The sequence below is a fragment of the Poecilia reticulata genome, chromosome 1, assembly GCF_904066995.2.
Source record: "Poecilia reticulata chromosome 1, P_reticulata-male-v2, whole genome shotgun sequence".
Lineage (NCBI taxonomy): Eukaryota > Metazoa > Chordata > Actinopteri > Cyprinodontiformes > Poeciliidae > Poecilia > Poecilia reticulata.
This window is the reverse complement of record NC_088830.1, coordinates 27,524,557-27,543,661: the sequence shown is the minus strand read 5'-3', so window position 1 is coordinate 27,543,661 and position 19,105 is coordinate 27,524,557. Positions and strand designations below refer to the sequence as shown.

General features: G+C 37.9%; 1 protein-coding gene across 2 annotated transcripts; it reads left to right on the top strand.

Annotated features, from left to right (window-relative positions):
- Positions 1-1,512: 1,512 nt before the first annotated feature.
- Positions 1,513-18,809, top strand: zbtb45 (zinc finger and BTB domain containing 45). 2 transcript variants are annotated; one of them, XM_008418451.3, is made up of 6 exons: positions 1,513-1,783; positions 3,092-4,438; positions 4,805-4,939; positions 8,731-8,871; positions 9,778-10,051; positions 11,288-18,809. In XM_008418451.3, the coding sequence occupies exons 2-6, from the start codon at positions 3,365-3,367 to the stop codon at positions 11,704-11,706; spliced, it is 2,043 nt and encodes a 680-aa protein (XP_008416673.1). In that variant the 5' UTR covers positions 1,513-1,783; positions 3,092-3,364; the 3' UTR covers positions 11,707-18,809. The 2 variants fall into 2 exon arrangements, with proteins under 2 accessions (XP_008416673.1, XP_081466693.1); XM_081610567.1 differs by lacking the exon at positions 1,513-1,783 and adding an exon at positions 1,797-1,995.
- Positions 18,810-19,105: the final 296 nt, after the last annotated feature.

Below are 19,105 nucleotides of genomic sequence, written 5' to 3'. Positions count from 1 at the left end.
TGATGACATCCGGTTCTTATTGTGTCAGTTCTTTGCTTATTAAGTTAAGTTTAAATCAGACATTTCCCTCTAGGGGGAAATCCAATTTCATCACCTGCTTCTTAATTTTGGTCCCTAAATCCAAAATTTTAAAGGGATAAGAGTTTTCTATTTCTATCACACTAACCAATATTTTTTGTAATTTAATGCACATAAAGGCGGGCTGCAAAGTGGCGCAGTTGGTAGAGCTGTTGCTTTGCAGCAAGAAGGTTCTGGATTCAATTCCCAGCCCCGGTCTTTCTGCATGGAGTTTGCATGTTCTCCCTGTGCATGCGTGGGTTTTCTCCGGGTACTCCAGTTTCCTCCCACAGTCCAAAAACATGACCGTCAGGTTAATTGGCCTCTCCAAATTGCCCCTAGGTGTGAGTGTGAGTGTGTGTGTCCATGGTTGTGTGTCTCTATGTTGCCCTGCGACAGACTGGCAACTTGTCCAGGGTGACCCCGCCTCTCACCCAGAATGTTTGCTGGAGGTGGGCATCAGCAACCCTCCTGATCCCACCGAGGGACAAGGGTGCAAAGAAAATGGATGGATGCACACAAAGGTACTTTATCATTTTAATTCTTCTAAACAAGCAGTAGAAAAGACAAAAACATTACAGTAAATTAATAAAATATTGTGTCACATGAGGAAAAACATTCATGATTGACTTGATCCATGTCTTACATTCTGTAACATACCTGTTATTTCCAAATCAGCATAAAAAATAACCTGTCTTAATTAACGTCAGCTGGTTATTCTCCAAAGAGCCCTACATCAAAAATACATAAAATCCTAAAGAATAAATGCTTCAAAATTACTACTTCATAAAATTAAAATAAGTTAGAAACTTATAGCAACTGCAATAATTTTTGCTTCTGTTTGAAATAAAAAGACCAACTTACAATTAACACTTTTGTTTTACTGGTTCTGTGAACCTGCTGTGTTTTGTCTCTAAGGTTATCATAAATCTCAATGAGTGTTAACATCCCTGCTGCTATTTATACAGTTTTTCACTTTTCAAAAAACATTCCTGTTATTATTTGCACATCCCTCTTTGCCGTTTTATCCTCACTTCTTGCAGTCTGTTGTTTTTTATTCACTACATGCACATTGTGTACAATTTATTTGTTCTACTCAGTTGCACTTTTTTTAATTACAGTATACTATTTTTAATAATTACACAAGTTATTAAAAAATTACTGTATGCTGTAAATTTGTCCTTAGAGTATTGAATGTTCTACTTGTTTTTGTATTTTTAGTTTTGTGTAAATTTATACTCTTCTACTTAAACAAATCTTTGCTGTATGTAAACCCCAGTTTAAAGTCTTAAATAAACTTAAGTATACAAACCCTACACGTTTTTCTCGTCTTTCAGGTATGCTTACTTGAAGGTGTGTGGGTGTATAGGTGTTTCTTTGCATTTCCAGGCATTCTTATCTTAAAGTGTGAGGGTTTGTAAAAAAAAAAAAAGAGAAAAAAAAGGTATTTGTCCCACTTTGTGCAGAAAGACGGTATGCTTGTTGTTTCTTTGATTGCATAGAAACACCTACAGCTGTGGTTTAGTTGACGTTGTTCAAAAGAAAACTCATTTTCTGTGTCTCTATGCGTCTGCCTGTGTGAAGCTGAATGTGTGTGTGTGAGTGAGTGCATTGGTGTTTGTTTGAGCTCCAACCAGACTGGGTGCGTTACATGAGGGCTTCCTGCTGCATCCATCTGACACCAAACTAACACGCGCCGACCGAACTGTCACCGTCCATTTCCCCGGTGAGTAGCTGGGATTTAACGACGCGCAATGACACCTGGAATATATTCAACTCCAGTGTAGTGTTGACGCGCTTCAAACATTGGAGAAGGCAGGCTGCGTTAGCCGTCGGCAGGCTAACTTTACTAGTTGTGTCTTTGGGCTAATAGTCTAGCTTGGTTAGCATTGGTTAAAGCGTGGGAGCAACCTTCAGTAGGCAGTTTGGTGATACTAGGTAAGGTGCCATTTGTAGTAATACGTCTAATGCTTCGATTTGTGTTATAAAAACTGCAAAATCGCGGTTTGCGTGTAGATTTTCTGCAAATTTCCGTGCCAGAACTACACGGCTAATGTCAACAGCTAGCGCTAGCCAGTGTTAGCCCGTTACCGATAACCTGTTTGCTCACTTCAGGCGCTGACGGTTGGCAATTATTAACATTTCCAACAGACAAAACCTCAACAGACTGCATCAACGACGGCTTGCCATTTGATACAAACTACTACCTCGGTCCTCGAGCTTTTCTTTTCACAGCTAACGGTCGTTTTTTATGTTTTTTTTTTTCCTTTCCCCCCCGTCTTTGCGTTTCGGCACCGGCCACCCGCTGTGCGGAACCGCCAAGTATGCTGACCCGAAGAGCCGCCGGACTCGCGCATCGCACGTGCTGTCATTTGTCCAAAACAGGTGTTCGCGAGGATGCACGCGACTAATTTGATGATTAACCCGTAGCCGCTCAGGTGCTCACCTTTTCAACCTTCAGGCGTATCCACAGTAACCAGACAGAAAAGCAGACATATACGAGTACTTGTTTGGATTTTTGTTTTGTTTTTTATTTTAACTGTTTGATGTATTTAAAATGTATGTTTTTATGTGTCATTAAAGTCTGGAGCTCAATGAGTCACACATTTTTTTTTTTACCTCACTAGTGGATTTATGAGGCCTTTTGTGGGTAGAGAACCCAAAAATTGTACTCGAGTAAAAGTAGCATATTCAGGAAAAATTCAACATATTTTTACTGAAGTAAAAGTAGAAAGTAGCCGTCCAAGAAATGACTAAAGTAAGAGTAAAAAAGTATTTGATAAAAAGTCTACTCAAGTACTGAGTACATTATCAAAAAATTTATCATTTAATATTTAAAAACTGCATAATGAGATGGACCAAAATATGAAGTTAAGTTGAAATGTTTGTATTTTAAGGGCGAAAATGACAATAATTCGTATAAGTAACAAAAAAATAAAGTTAGGCAAAGATGCAGATCATTTTTTCCTGTTTATGAAATGCAAACGGTCATACTCTTCATGCATTAATGTAAATGTTGACTGTGTTTCAATAGATTTTCCAGATGAAAGTGAAGCTGTTTGGAACGACCGCCTGACTTCACGTTGACAGACGCAGCTCCTCCTGCGCTTCACCGCCCAGATCCTCCATCGCACTCATGACGTTTTGAGCCGAAGCGGCCGCCGCTCTGTGGCCCCGCGCACCGCATCCATTTCCCTTTCCGTCCTCCTCACACCTCAAGCTGACGCAAAACCCGAGGCACCTGACCCCCCTCCCCCATCCACACTCCCACCCCCACCCGGTCCCCTGCGACTCTCCGCCCCCGGCCATGGTGTCCGGCACGGAAACCGTGCACTACATCCACCTGCACAACTCCAGCCAGTCGGTGCTGGAGGCCCTGCGGACGCAGCGGCGCGAGGGCCTCTTCTGCGACGTGACCGTCCGGATACACGACGCCTCCTTGCGAGCCCATGCCTGTGTCCTGGCGGCCGGCAGCCCGTTTTTCCAGGACAAGCTCCTGCTGGGTCACTCGGAGATCTCCGTGCCGCCGCTGGTACCTGCGGAAACCGTGAAGCAGCTCGTAGATTTCATGTACAGCGGCTCCCTGGTGGTGCTGCAGTCGCAGGCCCTCTGCATCCTGACAGCTGCCAGCATCCTGCAGATCAAGACGGTCATTGATGAGTGCACCCAGATCATCTCTCAGAGGAAGGCGGCGGCGGAGGCGGCGAGTGCAGCTGCAGCTGCAGCCGCAGCAGCAGCTGCAGGGACAGGAGCCGGAGGAGGGATGCTTGCTGGAGTTCTCCCAAAACAGGAAGAGCGTGGCCTGGGCAAAGGGAGGGAGAGCGGCAGCAGTGGGAGCTGCTCTGTTGGTAGCGCAGGCGGGGTTGGAGGTTATGCAAACTTCTCTAATTTCATGACAGAATGTGGGGCTAGCAACATGGCCGGGGGTTTGGGGGGCTCCAGTGTCAGTGACAGTGGGCCAGGCCCCATGGATCAAAGTAGCACTGTTAGCCTGATGGCGCTGGGGGAGATGGGGCCCGGCTCGATGTGCGGCGGAGATGGGATGCCCCCCGGTGCCGGCCCGGTCCTCATGAAGCAGACCTCCAGCTGCACTCAGGACGTCCGGTACAAGCTGCGAGACCTGCTGGCGCAGACCGCCAACGGAGCCGGCACCAGTAGCACGGGAAGCCTGTCTGCAGGCTGCAGCTCCGGGGTGGGCAGCGTGGACAGCGTCGGCAGGGACAGCCTCCGTGGCAACGCCGCCGACCTCTCCGACGACCTGGTGGGGATGGACCGCTACAGCGAGGAGGAGGACCTGGACGGGAGGGAGCGGGGAAGAGACGGAGACAGAGACAGGGGGGCGAGCCACAGCCGCAAGCAGAGGCAGCCGCTAAGACTCCAGGTAGGGGGATAAGGGAAAGGGTTGCTATGGTTACAGCTTTCAGGCATGCAGAGCTGCAACGTTTTCCTTTGCTTTCTTTATATGCTTTTCCCTCTTCTCGCACTGCATTGGCGTATATCGCAGAGATGTTTCTCCACTTTGCACAATTGTATCTATTGTCTCAACTCCAGTAGCAGCAGCCTTGGTAATCTATGGACTTCTGCATATTAGCTGTAAGTGCCTGGTGCTCATTAGGAGCCGCTTGCAGCCTGGACAGTGCCACTGTCCTTACTGACTTTTTTTTTTTTTTCTGCTGCCTTTTTTTTTTTTTTTTTTAGCTCTGTCGTCAGTTGTTGCATGGATTGACGTGGACCTTCCTGTTTTCAGGTGCTGGGAGGAGAGGGAGTCGTGGTTAAAGATGAAGGCGTGCAGGACTCGGATGGGACCGTCTATTCCCTGGAGGATGGGAGGCGGGCCCAAGAGCAGGAGGGCGCCCAGGACTCCATGGCCAGCTTCGGACAGGTATGCTGATTTTTAATGAGGAGAAGCAGCCGTTGAAGGCTAAAATTTGAGAATTTTATTAATAATTCAACATCTGCTACATGAAGGAGGTTATTGCTTCTGCATTTAAAATATGGAGCATGGATTTTTGCAGAAAATGTATACATAAAAAGGGCTTTTGTATTATTTTTTTTCCAAGAATCTTCTTATTTATGGTGCATGGTGCCGAACACTGCAGCCTACACAAAGAAGATCTGCCACTCTGTCAAAAGGTTCCAGCTTTGCCTTCAGTTTTCTGTGAAGCACTGCACCAAGTCTTAATTAGAAATGAAGTAAAGTGCACAAACTGGCACATCTTCACAGATTACTTCTTTTTTTTCAGCAGTTTTTCTTTTCTCTTTACAAGACCGGACGTGGTGGAAAGCAAAGTTCATTCTGACTCATCTCTATGCTACTTGAACTACAATCCTCATAGGTTAAGATCTTTTAGGGCTCCTTTAAATGTTTTTTTTATGCAAATGAGCCAGTATGATGTCTTATCAAGAAAAGGAAGTTGTGGCTTATTAGTACATAGAAGGAAGGCAGTTTTTTGCATCTCAAATTGGGGAATAGCGTTGTTAATAAGTAGCAGTTTGAAAGATAGGAAAAAAACCTGTTCTACCTCATTTTATGACTTCCAGTCCTCGAGGGTCGATGTCCTGAAACTTTTAGATGCGTCTCTGCCTCAAGAAACCTGAATCAAATGAGGCTGAAACAATTAATCAAATTGATTACTAAATTAGTAGATAATTAATCAGACAGACTCAAATAAACTCATTGTAACTCATTCATTCAAATTTTTCAAAGTGTTACTGTAGATGGTGATGGCTGTTGGCAGGAAAGCTCTGGTCTGTATTACAGCGAATCTGAAGAAGCTTCTGATTGAGGATTAGATCTTAGATTAAATCTAATAGCTAATCTAATATGGATTAGATTAGAAACCTTTGCAGGAACTAAACACCATAAGATTGTAATAAAATAAGTTGTCACTGTGTTCTGATTTTATTAATTTTAAACATATGTTCTTTTTTGTTCTGTATTATGTAACAACGAAATATAAAAATTATAAGTTAAAAAACAACAACTTTTGTTTACTCAAAATTTCTGAAGTGTAATAGTTTCAGCTTCACCTGGATCAAATTCACTAACAGAATGTTACATTACTGTACTTTAAGCAACAAACATGTTTGTTTTTTTATTTAAAAAATTCATTTAATTATTTCTATTTTTAGTTGTATATTTTATATTGTATAAAAAAGACTGAAGTAGTTAAATAAAAAATCTGTGGAATATGCCACTTTTTTATCCGATGGTCAGAATAATTGATTACTAAAATAATAGTTAATTGCAGCCATCGCATCAAATAATTAGGTCATTAGCAGGACTCAAGAGCATTTGTTTGCATATCGAGGAGCTAATTCAGTGATTTGATTCAGGTGTGTTGGACCAAAACACATGCAGACTCTGGAGAACTGGAGTTTGACACCTCAGTTCTTGTTATTGACAATAAATCAATAACAACATATGTCATGATAGACATGTGATCAATGTCAGTAGATAATACATCTGATAGAATATTCAATATTTAGAATATATTCACTGAAGAAAAGTTGGTGGAATCAACTGACTCGCTCATTCTTTGGTTACCTAGCAACTCACTCATTCTTTGGTTACCTAGCAACAACCTGTAGAGTAACTGGCGCAGATTGAGGTTGCGCCACTGTGCCTCATTCTTAAAAATAAAAAACAATGTAGTGGAGTGAAAACTGTGGATAGAGCAGGAAAGGTAAAAAATCATATGTTTTAGTTTAGTCTGTTTCAGTTAGGCTGAAAATCATCCAGTTTGATCGGTATGCGTTTGTGACTTTGAATGGAAAGCATTGAAGGTTTTTTTTTCTTTGCCAACGGTGCAAACGTTGATGCTTGGAATGCAAAAAACACCAAGTCTTACCGAGGATTTTTGGTCTTGGTTGTACTGCGAATATCTACACTTGGAATAAGACAAAACTAACTTGCAAGTTACATTAGAGCAAGAAATTGGTACTTGTTTTAAGTCAACAATTCCTTATTATTGGTGAAAAGGTACTGGTTCCACTTGCAGATTATTTCACTTATAACATGGGAAAAATGTCTTCCTATAAGTGAAATAATCTGCCTGTAAATTTTCATCAAAATTAAGGAAATATTTACTTAGAATAAGTTTATATTTCTTGCTGAAAAGTTAGTTTTGTCTTATTTAAAATGTACTAAGATATTTTCTCTAGAAACTAGACCAGAAATGCGTGGCAAGATTTTTAGTTTTTTTTTGTGCAGTGAATCATTTGTTCCCTTGCATACGTGGTACATTTGCAGTTTTAGTCGTCTTATACCTGACTTTGTCCATGGATTGTTTGTACCAGCCGGACGGACCTTCTGCCATCTTTACCTGGTTCAGTCTTTGAAAACGGCTGTAATCTTGCATCAGATGGGAAGTGGAATAAACGAAATATTAACATCTTAATAAAATCTTTTTTTTTTTACTTTCTTTTTTGTAATCAGTTGGTGCCAAAGGCAATAGATATGATTAACTGCACAGATTGTAAATGGGATGATAATTAGATTAACATGCATAATTAGAAATGATAATTAGAAAGAGAAAAAGCAGGGTTCATCAACACGATTTGCATTCATATTGTGTGGGAGACGAGTCTTGACGGGCTGATTTTCTCCTTCGTTCGTGTCAGTTTTTATTGCCATAAACAGAAAAAAGGTATCAGTTGACAAAAAAACCTGTTTGGGTTTTTTATTTCTAATTATTGTGTAATATGCAGAGGTGAGTACAATAATTGTACTCAAGTCAGAACAGCACTACTTCAACATATTTTCACTCAAGTAAAAGTAATAAGTAACCATCCAAGAAATTACTCCAAATAAGAGTTAAAAAGTATTTGGTAAAAAGTTTATTCAAGTACTGGGTAACTGATCAAATTATCAATCACTTAATATTTAAAATGACATAATCAGACGGACCAAAATATGAAGTTTAGTGGAAATTTGGTTATTTTAAGAACAAAAATGACAATAATAAATTTATCAGAAATTATAATGAAGTGTCATTTCTTTTCCTACATTTTAAAATTTAATTATTGGTAAATAAAAATTTTACTTGGTGTATATTTTGAATATTTATTACAATTAGATTGGAATATGATAAGAACCATAACTAAAGTTGAATTATGTTCTTCATCATTATTGCATTTTTTTTATGCAGTTAAATATCAAATCTGCAAATATGTTCTCTACTTGGTGTTCTGATTATTTTTTTTATTATTTTATTTTTATTATGAGGGAGATTATATTTTATTATGGAATATCTAATAATTTCTTTTTTGATGGAGACCTAACAGTATAACATTTTATGTTTGTTTTGTTTTTTTGTTTTTTAAGCCCATTATCTTCATAATGAAAAACTTCATTTTGTGCAACTGCAATAATCTTCCCCTTGAAACGGCTGAAATCATGAGACAGCGTAACATAGAAACAAATGAAGAATTGGGGCAAAGAATTGTTTTTATTTTTATGTATTGAATCCTTCAATTAATCATCAGAACCTGAGTTAATTTGCATTCGACCCCTTTTACTTTGACGCCCTTAAATGAAATCCTTAAATACAGTAGATCTGTTTTAATCCAGGAGCTGAAGCTAAACTATGAAAACCATTAAATGTTTGATTTTTATATATTCATCTGTATGTTTTTTGGATAATTTATGTGGCCTTTTTGTATGGATTTTAGGATTTCTACGATGACCACGGGGTTTTCTCAGAGAGTTTCTGGCCTCAGAGTGAACCTCCTCAAGCCATGGCGTTTAACCCCAGAGGAAGGGTCAACAAGCCGCTGACTCCGCCTCCATCCTCGCAGTCCATCAACAACCAGGTCAGTGCCTCGTGTCACACACTCGCAATACTGCAAAGACAAATATGACTGAAGAAAATCTTACTAAAGTTTGAAAGTTGTACAAATCTGGTTGAAGATATAAGACTTTGGATGTGAGTAGCTAGTCGAGCTTGTCACCAAATAAACATTCTAACCTTGGGGATCAATAAAGTTACTCGGATCCTGATTTATCTGTAAAAAAAAAAAAAGTTTGCCTATAACGTTTAAAAGCGTTGATCTGCATTAAATCCTAGAGATGAGCTCAGGGCGACCCCTCAGAGTCCTTCAGACGGCTGTAAATTGTCCCCGTGCCGCACTTTGAACACCTCTGCTGTAGATGTTTGTCTCTAGAGACCAAAGCTAATAGTTTGTGCTGAACTATTACTCGTGTTAGACAGTAAATCAAATAACAATATATACTGAGATAGACATATGATCATTATCAATATTCAATATATGTACTGAAATCTGATCCAGAACCAGAAGGCATTCTGGGAGATGTAGGCAAAGGAAAGGCTATAGGCACTCAGCCTCTCATGGCCAGCTGAGCTAGGTGGTGGAATCAACTGATTCACGCACTCTTTAGTTACCTAGCAACTCACTCACTCTTTAGTTGCCTAGCAACTCACTCACTCTTTGGTTACCTAGCAACAACAGAACAGTTGAGTGACTGGCACAGCAGCAGTTTAAGGTTTCGCCACCGTGCCTCATAACTGCTTAAAAATGTATAAGAACAATGGGCAAGGAGTGACAACAGTGGGTAGAAGAGGGAAAAGTCACGTCACTATCAGTGTGTCATATATTTAAAACGATAAAATAATAATTATCGATATGAAATGCTTATATCGTGACAGGTTTTTCAGCCGTAATCCCTGTCTTACGATGATCCTCCATATTCCTCCATAGCTTCTTTTCCAGTACCCAGTGAGCCACTCACAGCCTCCCCCGTTCTACGTGGGAGGACCCATGGGAGGGATGGACAACATGGCCGGAAGTGAGCCGTCCCAACAGGCTCCGCCCCCAGCGCCGATGACCCCCGTCCCCACTTCTTCAGCGTCCTCCTGTTCGGCAGGACCCTCTCCTTCCTCCCAGGGATCTGAGACCTCGTTCGACTGCACGCACTGTGGCAAATCTTTGCGATCCAGGAAGAACTACAGCAAGCACATGTTTATCCACTCGGGTGAGTTCTGTACTAAAACCAAACTTTGCTGGATGATAAATTGTCCCAAAAGTTTGACAAATTAAAATGCACAAAGTGGAAAACTGAAAAAACTTTTGATTTCACAGTAATCTGACTTAGTCCTAGAACCCTTTGATTGATTTCAAATAATGTACACAAAAACACTAAATCAATTTATTGCATGATAACTAAAACAAGCTCAATAATTTCCATTTGTACAATTTATTGTTTTTCTCTTTTCTCTCTATTTCTATCAAAACTGGATGACAAAAGTTTTCAGTCTCAACTAGACCTGTTTTTGAAGGACAGTTTTGTTTACAGACTTCATAATTCAGTTTAATTGTTGTTTCTGTCATTTTATTTATTTATTTAGGATATTTAAAATGTCTTCCACTTCCAGTGTAAAATGTTCGTTAGAGGTTTGTTGATCTTTCAGAATCTGTAGTAACACTTTATTTGAAGGGGTTGCATAAAACTGACATGAACATAACATAACAGCTGTGACTACCACAAAGGAGTCGTCATCAATGGTTATGATTGTTGTCATGATATATCATTCGGTAAATAATGACAGTTTTAATGTAACTTTGTATTAAAAATCTACAGAATAATGCAAAGTTGACACTTTTAATGTAATTTTAATGCAGCCTTTAGTGAAACTTTGCAATAAAAGTGTCATTATTTACAAAATTACACGCCATGACAGCAGTCATAAACATTCATGAAGACTTCTTCATGTTCATAGCAGGTGTTACTTCAGTCTTATGAACACCCATTCAAATAAATGTTGCTAAATATGTTCTTGCGTTATTGTTATCAAATTGTATTTGTACAGCACATTTCATCAAAGTGCTTCATCATAAAAACACAAAAAACAACAATTAAAACATTACGTTTTTTGTCATTTTCCCATCAAAAATGTTGATTAGTGTTTAATTTATTCTGGCACAAATGAAACTGAACAGCTGGGTTTTTAGTATGGATTTACAGGAACTCAGTGTTTCAGCTGTTTTACAGTTTTCTGGAAGTTTGTCCCAGTTTTAAGTACCACTATATTACATGAAAATGGTCTCAAAGAACAATATTATCATTTATTGCGATAACGTCTGGGACAATTTATCGTCCAGCAGAATTTGTTACTGTGACAGACGTAGTAACTAATTACTACCCAACTCTGCTAATTCACACATGCATTCCTTTTGAACTGAGTAAACGTTTATTTTGTTTGTCTTTTAGGTCAAAAACCTCATCAGTGCTCCATCTGCTGGCGCTCCTTCTCCCTGCGGGACTACCTCCTCAAACACATGGTGGTGCACACTGGCGTCCGGGCCTTCCAGTGCACCATGTGCGGCAAACGCTTCACGCAGAAAAGCTCCCTCAACGTGCACATGCGCACCCACCGTGCAGAGCGCACCTTCCAGTGCAATGTTTGCCACCGGGCATTCACCCACCGCACCTTGCTGGACCGCCACGCCTTGCAGCACGCCCACCACGCCCCGCAGACCCTCGGCCCGGGCCAGGGGCGTGGAGCCAACATGACCTCACCTACCAAGCACAGTCCTCCAGGTATGGGAGGAACCTCAGGTATGGCTGGCTCAGCCGCTATGGTTGGCAGCATGCCGAGCATGTCCAGCCATGGAGCTTCCTCCACCTAAATACAGGAGGAAACGAGAGAGGGAAATTCAGGAGAGAGGAGGAGGAGATTAGTTAACTCATTCCTCAAACCAACGCTTAACACTTTTAATTGTTTTTTTTTGTTTTATTTGATGGTAACAGCGCTTACAGCAGGGGTGTCCAAACGCATTGCCACGTAGGCCGAAAATATAGATTCAAAAGGTCAAAAACACCCAACCTAAAATCAGTCAAATAAAGTCACCTTTACATATTATAGATCCAAAACTTGGCAGTATCAGGACATTTGTAGATAGAAAAAAAAAAGGATCACATTTTTGCCAAAAACTCAGAAATGTTGTTGACATTTTCTAGAAAACTTTAACATTTTCAAAAGAAAAGTGTTGACATTTGAATTTAAGAAATTTTGTAGAAAGTTCCTGATATTAATCTAAAAGTTTTATTTTATTTTATTTTTTTAGCAAATTTTCTTGTTTTTTCTAGAACATTTCTGAGATTACCCTCAAATGTTTTAAGGTTTTTTGGCAGAAATCTACTACTTTTTTTCTTCTCCAAAGGCCCTAATACTCCTTAATAGAATTTGGATGTTTACCGTATTAAAAGAAAGAAATCCAGTTTTCAGTTTCTTTGGGATCGATTTAATAAATTTTCAGTAATAAGAACAGAATCTGGGTTACTTTGTTTCAAACCGTTTGCTATTTTTAGCCAAGTTTAAGAAAGAATAAAAGATCATTTTGGGTGCGGCAAAGTTGGCTTTTCAGTAAAAGTCTCTTGGTTTTACCTTTTGTTAAAACTTGGTTCTAAAAACACAAATACTTTGTGTTGTACTTTACATTTTCCTGTGTGGGAAACTATTTTTCACCTTGGTTACAAATTAAAAGTCTCCGTCTGCATCTACAGGTCAAATTTCAATCATATTTGAACTGCAGTTGGGGGCCGCACAAAGTCAGTCCAAGGGCCACAAATGGCCCCCGGGCCTCACATTGGACACCCCTGGCCTTCAGGCTTACATGTCTTATTGCATTAGCTTAACTCCACCTTCAGTCAGGGTTTGAGGGTTTAGGAGAAAAAGATGTTCAGTTCCCAGAAAGCTATAATAATAGTTGTAGCCTGATTTATTATATTTTATTTTAATTTTTTTATTTGTTTCCTGTGTTGTGATGTATTGCTAAGAGCAAAGTGGTAAATCCAACACACGTATGGACAGCGCTTCAAAAAGTATCGAATTAAAAACATTTTTGTAGAATAGTGCAGAAACCCTGTTTCATAAAGTCCAGAGAGATTATGAGTTCCATTCACCTTCGATGGGTTTCATTCAGGATCGGGTCTCTTCTATCTGTTTTAAGCCATTTCTAGTCGGTGAGCAAACCCTGAACTGGACCAGTTGGATGTTTCAAGTGAAATATAAACTGTTAGGATTGTTATTTTGTTACTTTGGTGGCGGAGTTGAATGAATTACATAAACTGACTGGGAATGAGCGGGTGCTATGTTTTTAAAAGCTCACCATCACAAAAACTCCTTAAAGTTTGTTCTTTTCTAATCTAAGAAGTCTTTTTCTAATCATATTCTAGAAAAGGTAATGAAACTCCCATACACAAATTAGTTTTTCTGTTTGGATAACACTGTTTTAGAAGCTAATATATGCAACAAGCAGCTAGATGTCTGTTGGTAAAATAAACAGCCTTGTGCAGGCTAGCGACCAGGGAAGCTAACATAGATGATAAACGACACAATGTAAGCTTATTGCACCTTCCTTACATTAGCTAGAATAATAAAACAGCCATATATTACATGTAGGAGCAGCATTAATAGTAATATAGTTAATTTTTAAATGAAAGCAATTAATATCATTTTAAACATGTGTAAACTTTAAAATTCCTGTTTCGATTTCATACCCATAAAGAAGCTATTTCATATCCCTTTACTTAATAGTTTCAGATAATTTTATTTCTTTTATGATTATGGGTAATATTTATTGAAGCAGAAAATTTGATTTATCACCTCGGCATCACTAACATCTCAGATAAAATGTTCAGACTTAATCATCTGTGCACTACTGAAGTGTTAACTTGTGAGTTGACAATGAATTTGAAGATCTGTTCACATGATTAAGCAGCTATATCTTTAAAATATGTGCAGCAGCTTTATATGAACTTGAAAGAGCTACTAGCTGCATCTAAATTGACAAAACTGCCAATTTGATATTTTGAAAATAAATCTGCTTAATGGAAACACGGCAGCTTCGAAAAAAACAAATTTTTAATTAAAAATGTTGGCGCTTTGATAAAGTGGTTTTTTTTCAGTCAAATCAAAATTGGGTTATTTCACTTTTTGGCATCACTCGAGTCACATGAACAACCGGATATTACTACTGGTGGAAACCATGAAGAAGACGGCAGGAAGTCACAGGAGGAATATGGCACGTTGTTTTTTTCTAAGGATTTAACAAACATTTTTACATTGATTTTAATTTTGTTTCTTATTAAATGTAAACAGCTACTGCGAAGTTGTGGTTTTGACTGAAATGGATTATCAACAAAGTTTAACACGCATTTGGAATGGAAACGAAATTAAAATCACACTTGAAAAAGTTTGTTTGCATGATAAATCATTACAAAAAACATATTAGTAGATCTGTCACAATAAATTTAGCTGGATGATAAATTGTCCAGAAGTTATTGCGAAAAGCGATAATATTGTTTTGAGACCATTTTCAAGTAATATAATGGTAATGAAATAATAATGCAAGAAGACATTCTCAGAGATCAATGCACTTTAAATTTTAATGAAAATTTAAATTAAAATGAACTGGAAGACATTTTAAATGTCAAAAATAAATAAACGAAACAACAAATAAAATGAATTATAAAGTCTCTCTAAACAAAAGTTTTCTTTAAAAAAGGGATTAGTTGAGACCAAAACACCAGACTGAAGAATTTTGTCATCCGTTTTTTGGTAAAAATAGAGAAAAGAGAAAAATTATAAATCAGGCAAATGGAAATTATTGAGCTCATTTTAATTTAGCACGCGACTAATAAATGCTACATCATCATCCAGCCACTTCCTGTTGTCGTCTTTGTCGTTTCCACAAGTTAACATCCGGTTGTTCATCATGTGACCCGTGTAATGCGAAAAAAAGTCTTTCAATTGCAGTTTTGTGGAAAAACACAAATTGTGGTGCAGCTGAAAAACCACTTCATCCTAGCGAAAAACTTTTTCTTTTTTTTTTTTTTAATTAGCATGTTTCCATTAAGCAACTTTACTTTCATAATTCCAATTTTCGCAATTTTAAGGTAAATGGAAATGCAGCTAGTAAGGAAAGTTGGTGTTTACAAGCCAACGCAGAACGTTCTCTTCTCTGTACTCATTTATTTTACTTTTTCTGGGGCCCCCTCCTGGCCTGGAGGCCCTATGCAGTGGCTTAGTTCACTTGTGCCTTGGGCCAGCTCAGCATCGGCATCAAATAAGCACACTCCCCTACGGGGGTACAAAACAAAACAGACAATAGAAAATCTAAATGATAATTTACTGGTTATATTTATTAATAACTTCATTCTTTGTATGGAGGAAAGCTGTGTTTGTACCGAAAACATTCAGGTAGGAAGCGACCAAAACTGTAAGGCGAAACGGCAAAGTGGTGAAATAACCGCCCATCCCACCTGTAACACTATTACTCCACGCATAAAACATGTATATAAATATGTAAATAATAAAAAGTGACTCCTGAAGGAACTGAGTTGAAGGTGAATGGAACCTGGGATTATTCAGGAACAAACCAGGGCGACACATGGTGCTTTTTTAGGGATGTGTTGATGCAGATGAAGCAGTGAGACTACAGGAAATCATTGAAGTGGGTGGGTGGGATTAGTGGGGGGGTTACACTGTAAGACGCAGCACAGCAGAGTGAATGAAATTCACCTTGATCTGTCTGAATGCTTTGTAAGATTTTCCACAGGCGCCAGCAGTCAGCCCCAGCATCATATACCTCGAATTAAGACGGAGCCTCTGAAAAGCTCAGAGGAACACTAGTTTCTCTTTTACATTGTTTAAGGAAACATTTCAGCATGTTTTACACACACACACCAACAATTACCTCAGTGGTCCAAAGACAGGCATTATGCTTCGCATCTTTAAGCTACATCAAACGAAGAAACGGTGAAAACTAAAGCTAAAATAGAGCCATTTGCCTTTCCTTTCTTCTTCTTCTTCTTCTTTCTGAACGCTTCGAACGTTCTTCTATGTAAAGATTCTTGCTTATTATAAAACCCAGTTTGCTTGTTGCTCATGTGATTCTTTGGTGTAGAGCAATTTAAAAAAAAAGAAAACTTTTAGAGGATTTTCAACTTGGAGTAATAATTGAAAAATCTGCGATTCTTATCAGGTTTATTTTGTTTTGGTTTTTTTGTCGAGTGTTTGGCTGTGTTTGTCTTCGGAGACTCTGGCTAACAATTCATGGGAAATGATTGTTTTAAAAAAAAATGAATAAAAGCTTTTCCAACAGCACTATATATGTAAAAGAAAAATAAACAAAAAAAACTTTTTAATGTTTTAGGAAAGTTGAATTTTAAATAAAAATGTACAATCACCCATACATGTTTTGACAAAACATGTCATAATGCTAGTACCACATTACTATTTATTACAATTTGATCTCTATGCACAATTAAGTTTGCACATCGCTTAGCTCTAGATATCCGTGTCCCCTTGAAGTATTTGGCCTAAGGTTGTTTTTTTTATTATTTTTTAATGCATTGAAGGTGATCTTTAAAAGACCCTTAGATTCCCAGTTTTTCGCTCACTTTCCCTTGATGTTTCTTAATAAAAACATTTTATGATGCGCAGGTTAAGCTTTGTACACAACAAAAACATAAAATCTTATCAAGAATTTTGGCTCTACGTTTAATGCAAAACTCTTATTACGCTTGAAATAAGACAAAACTAACTCACAAGTATCTTTTCAGCAGAAAATATGAGCTTTAAGTAAATTATTCTTTAATATACAATAGAATTACCGTAGTTTTCGCACTATAGGGCGCACTGGAATGAATACTATATTTTTTCATAATGTAGCGCACTGGTCTATACGGCGCATTAAGCAAAACAAAACTGAGATAGCTGTCCTGTTTGCTCCCGTATTGGAGTAATTACGACGCGATGACGTAATTACGTAGTCAACGTAACTGACTTTAGGGTTAAACCTAACCCTCCGCCCAGCTCTTACCTCTTACGGTAGTTTTCGTCACACCTCCAGCACCACCAGATCAATATACCCACCACCACACCACCCGCTTCGACGGCAGCAGCGGACGGATACAGATTTCTCGTGTTCTCAACTCCAAAACTTGACAGTTAGTCGGTGAAAGCACGGTACGTATTACTCCGCGACGCTCCTGACTACGGTAGCCGTAAAGTAGTGTAGCCAAAACATTTCGACATAACACCGTGAGCACAAAATCGCTTCGAGGTCACTAAAAAACAGCCAAAATTAATCCATACTAATTCACTAGAGGGGCTGTTTTACTCCAGATAAAGGCGCACTGTCGTTTTCTAATCAAATTAAAGGCTTTTAAATGCGCCGGATAGTCTGGAAATTACGGTAGTACTTTTTCTTCAATTTTAAGTTATTGACTTAAAATAAGCTGCTAGATCTCACTGAAAAGCTTGTTTTAAGTAAATAACTAATTAATATTAATAAAAGATGGGGAAAATGCCCCATTATAAGTGAAATAATCTGCCAGTGGAACTAGTACGATTTAAAAAAATTAATATTAATGAATTATTTACTTAAGACAAGCTCACCTATCTTGTTGAAAACTTATTTGTAAGTTAGTACACTTGAAATAAGACAAAATTAACTTATAGATAACTTTTGAACAAGATAAATTAGCCTGTTCTAAGTTAATAATTACTTAATATGGGGAAAATATTATAAGTTAAATAATCTGCCAGTGAAACAAGTATATTTTAAAATAAAAATTAGGAGATTATTTACTTAAAACAAGCTCCTCTATGTTGCTGAAAAGTTCCTTGTGAGGTAGTTTTGTCTGATTTCAAGCGTAATAAGATATTTGCACTAAAAAATAGACCAAAAATACTTGGTAAGATTTTGTGTCTTTACAGTGTAGGAACTATTCTTACTGACATTTATGTAGATATTCTCAACAAGTGACAAACTTTGTGCTTGAGAACTTTCCAAGCAAATTATATAATGTTTTAAAAAAAATAAATATTCCCTTTAATTAAGATTTTTATGTAAAAGTGAATCCATGTAAGACAAATCTGTAACTTTTTTTTTTTCCTTTTTTCTGCTTGGATTTCACTCTAAACATTGATATTTAATGTCCCACTCAGACATGAAAGAATGCTGCTTACTTTACTCAGAGCAGAACTGGCGGTATGAATTCAGCGGCTTCTCAACCAAAACTGCAGATTCAGTGCTTTGTTTCTCCAGTCTTGTGTATCTGAAAGGAAAAAAAAAATCAAATAAACAAAAAGGAAAACCGTTTGGAGAAGCTGGACTGAAATTCTTTCAATTTGCCGTTCTGTATAAGCTATATATATATATATATAAAAATATAAATATCTACATTTTAAGCACATTTTAAGCCAAACTTTTGGTGCTTTTTTTTAGAAACATTTACCTCATTTGCCAGTTGCCAACGCCACACTGTGGTCAGGGTTCAGTAAATAAGCAGTGTTAAGCTGTTTCACAGGTTTGATCTATCCTCAGCAGTGGATGTGCTTTTGTTGCATTGTGTCTGTGGGGGGGAAACCCTTGTACAGTAGTGTAATATGTGTGCTTTGAAGCCATGTCAGCGCATTGTAACGTAGTGTATTATTATTACGCCTTTTATTTCTGTATTTTTGCTTTGTTGAGAGGGACGACAACTGTTTTTCTACATGAATATTTCTTTAACAGAGGTGAAATATGTCAGAAAAAGTCATTTTATAAACAAAAAAAGTAGAAAAAAACTGTCATCTTACAGCTACATCTTTATGTATAAAAAGACTAATGGCATGATTTTAACTTTTTCCTAGAACTTAGATGTTGTTCTTGATGAATTCATTGACTTTGAAAAATTGAGTGATTTCAAAGATTTTTCTCCAAATAAAGAGTTCACTCTGGTTGTTTGTTTGTTCTATTATTAAAATAAATAATTATTTTCTTCAGTGAAACTGAAGGTTTGAATATCGGGTTCTAATTCATTTTGAGTTAAAAGTCTGTAAGAAACTGAATGAAAAACAATTTTATTCAAAAATACAGAGAAAAATACAGAGGCAAATATCTCACCAGTTTAAGTGAAATAATGTGACGGTGAAATCAGTAGTTCTTCGACAATATTAAAGAATTATTGATTTAAAACAAGTTCAAATATTACTTGTAAGTTTGTTTTGTCTTATTTCAAATGTGCTCAGATGTT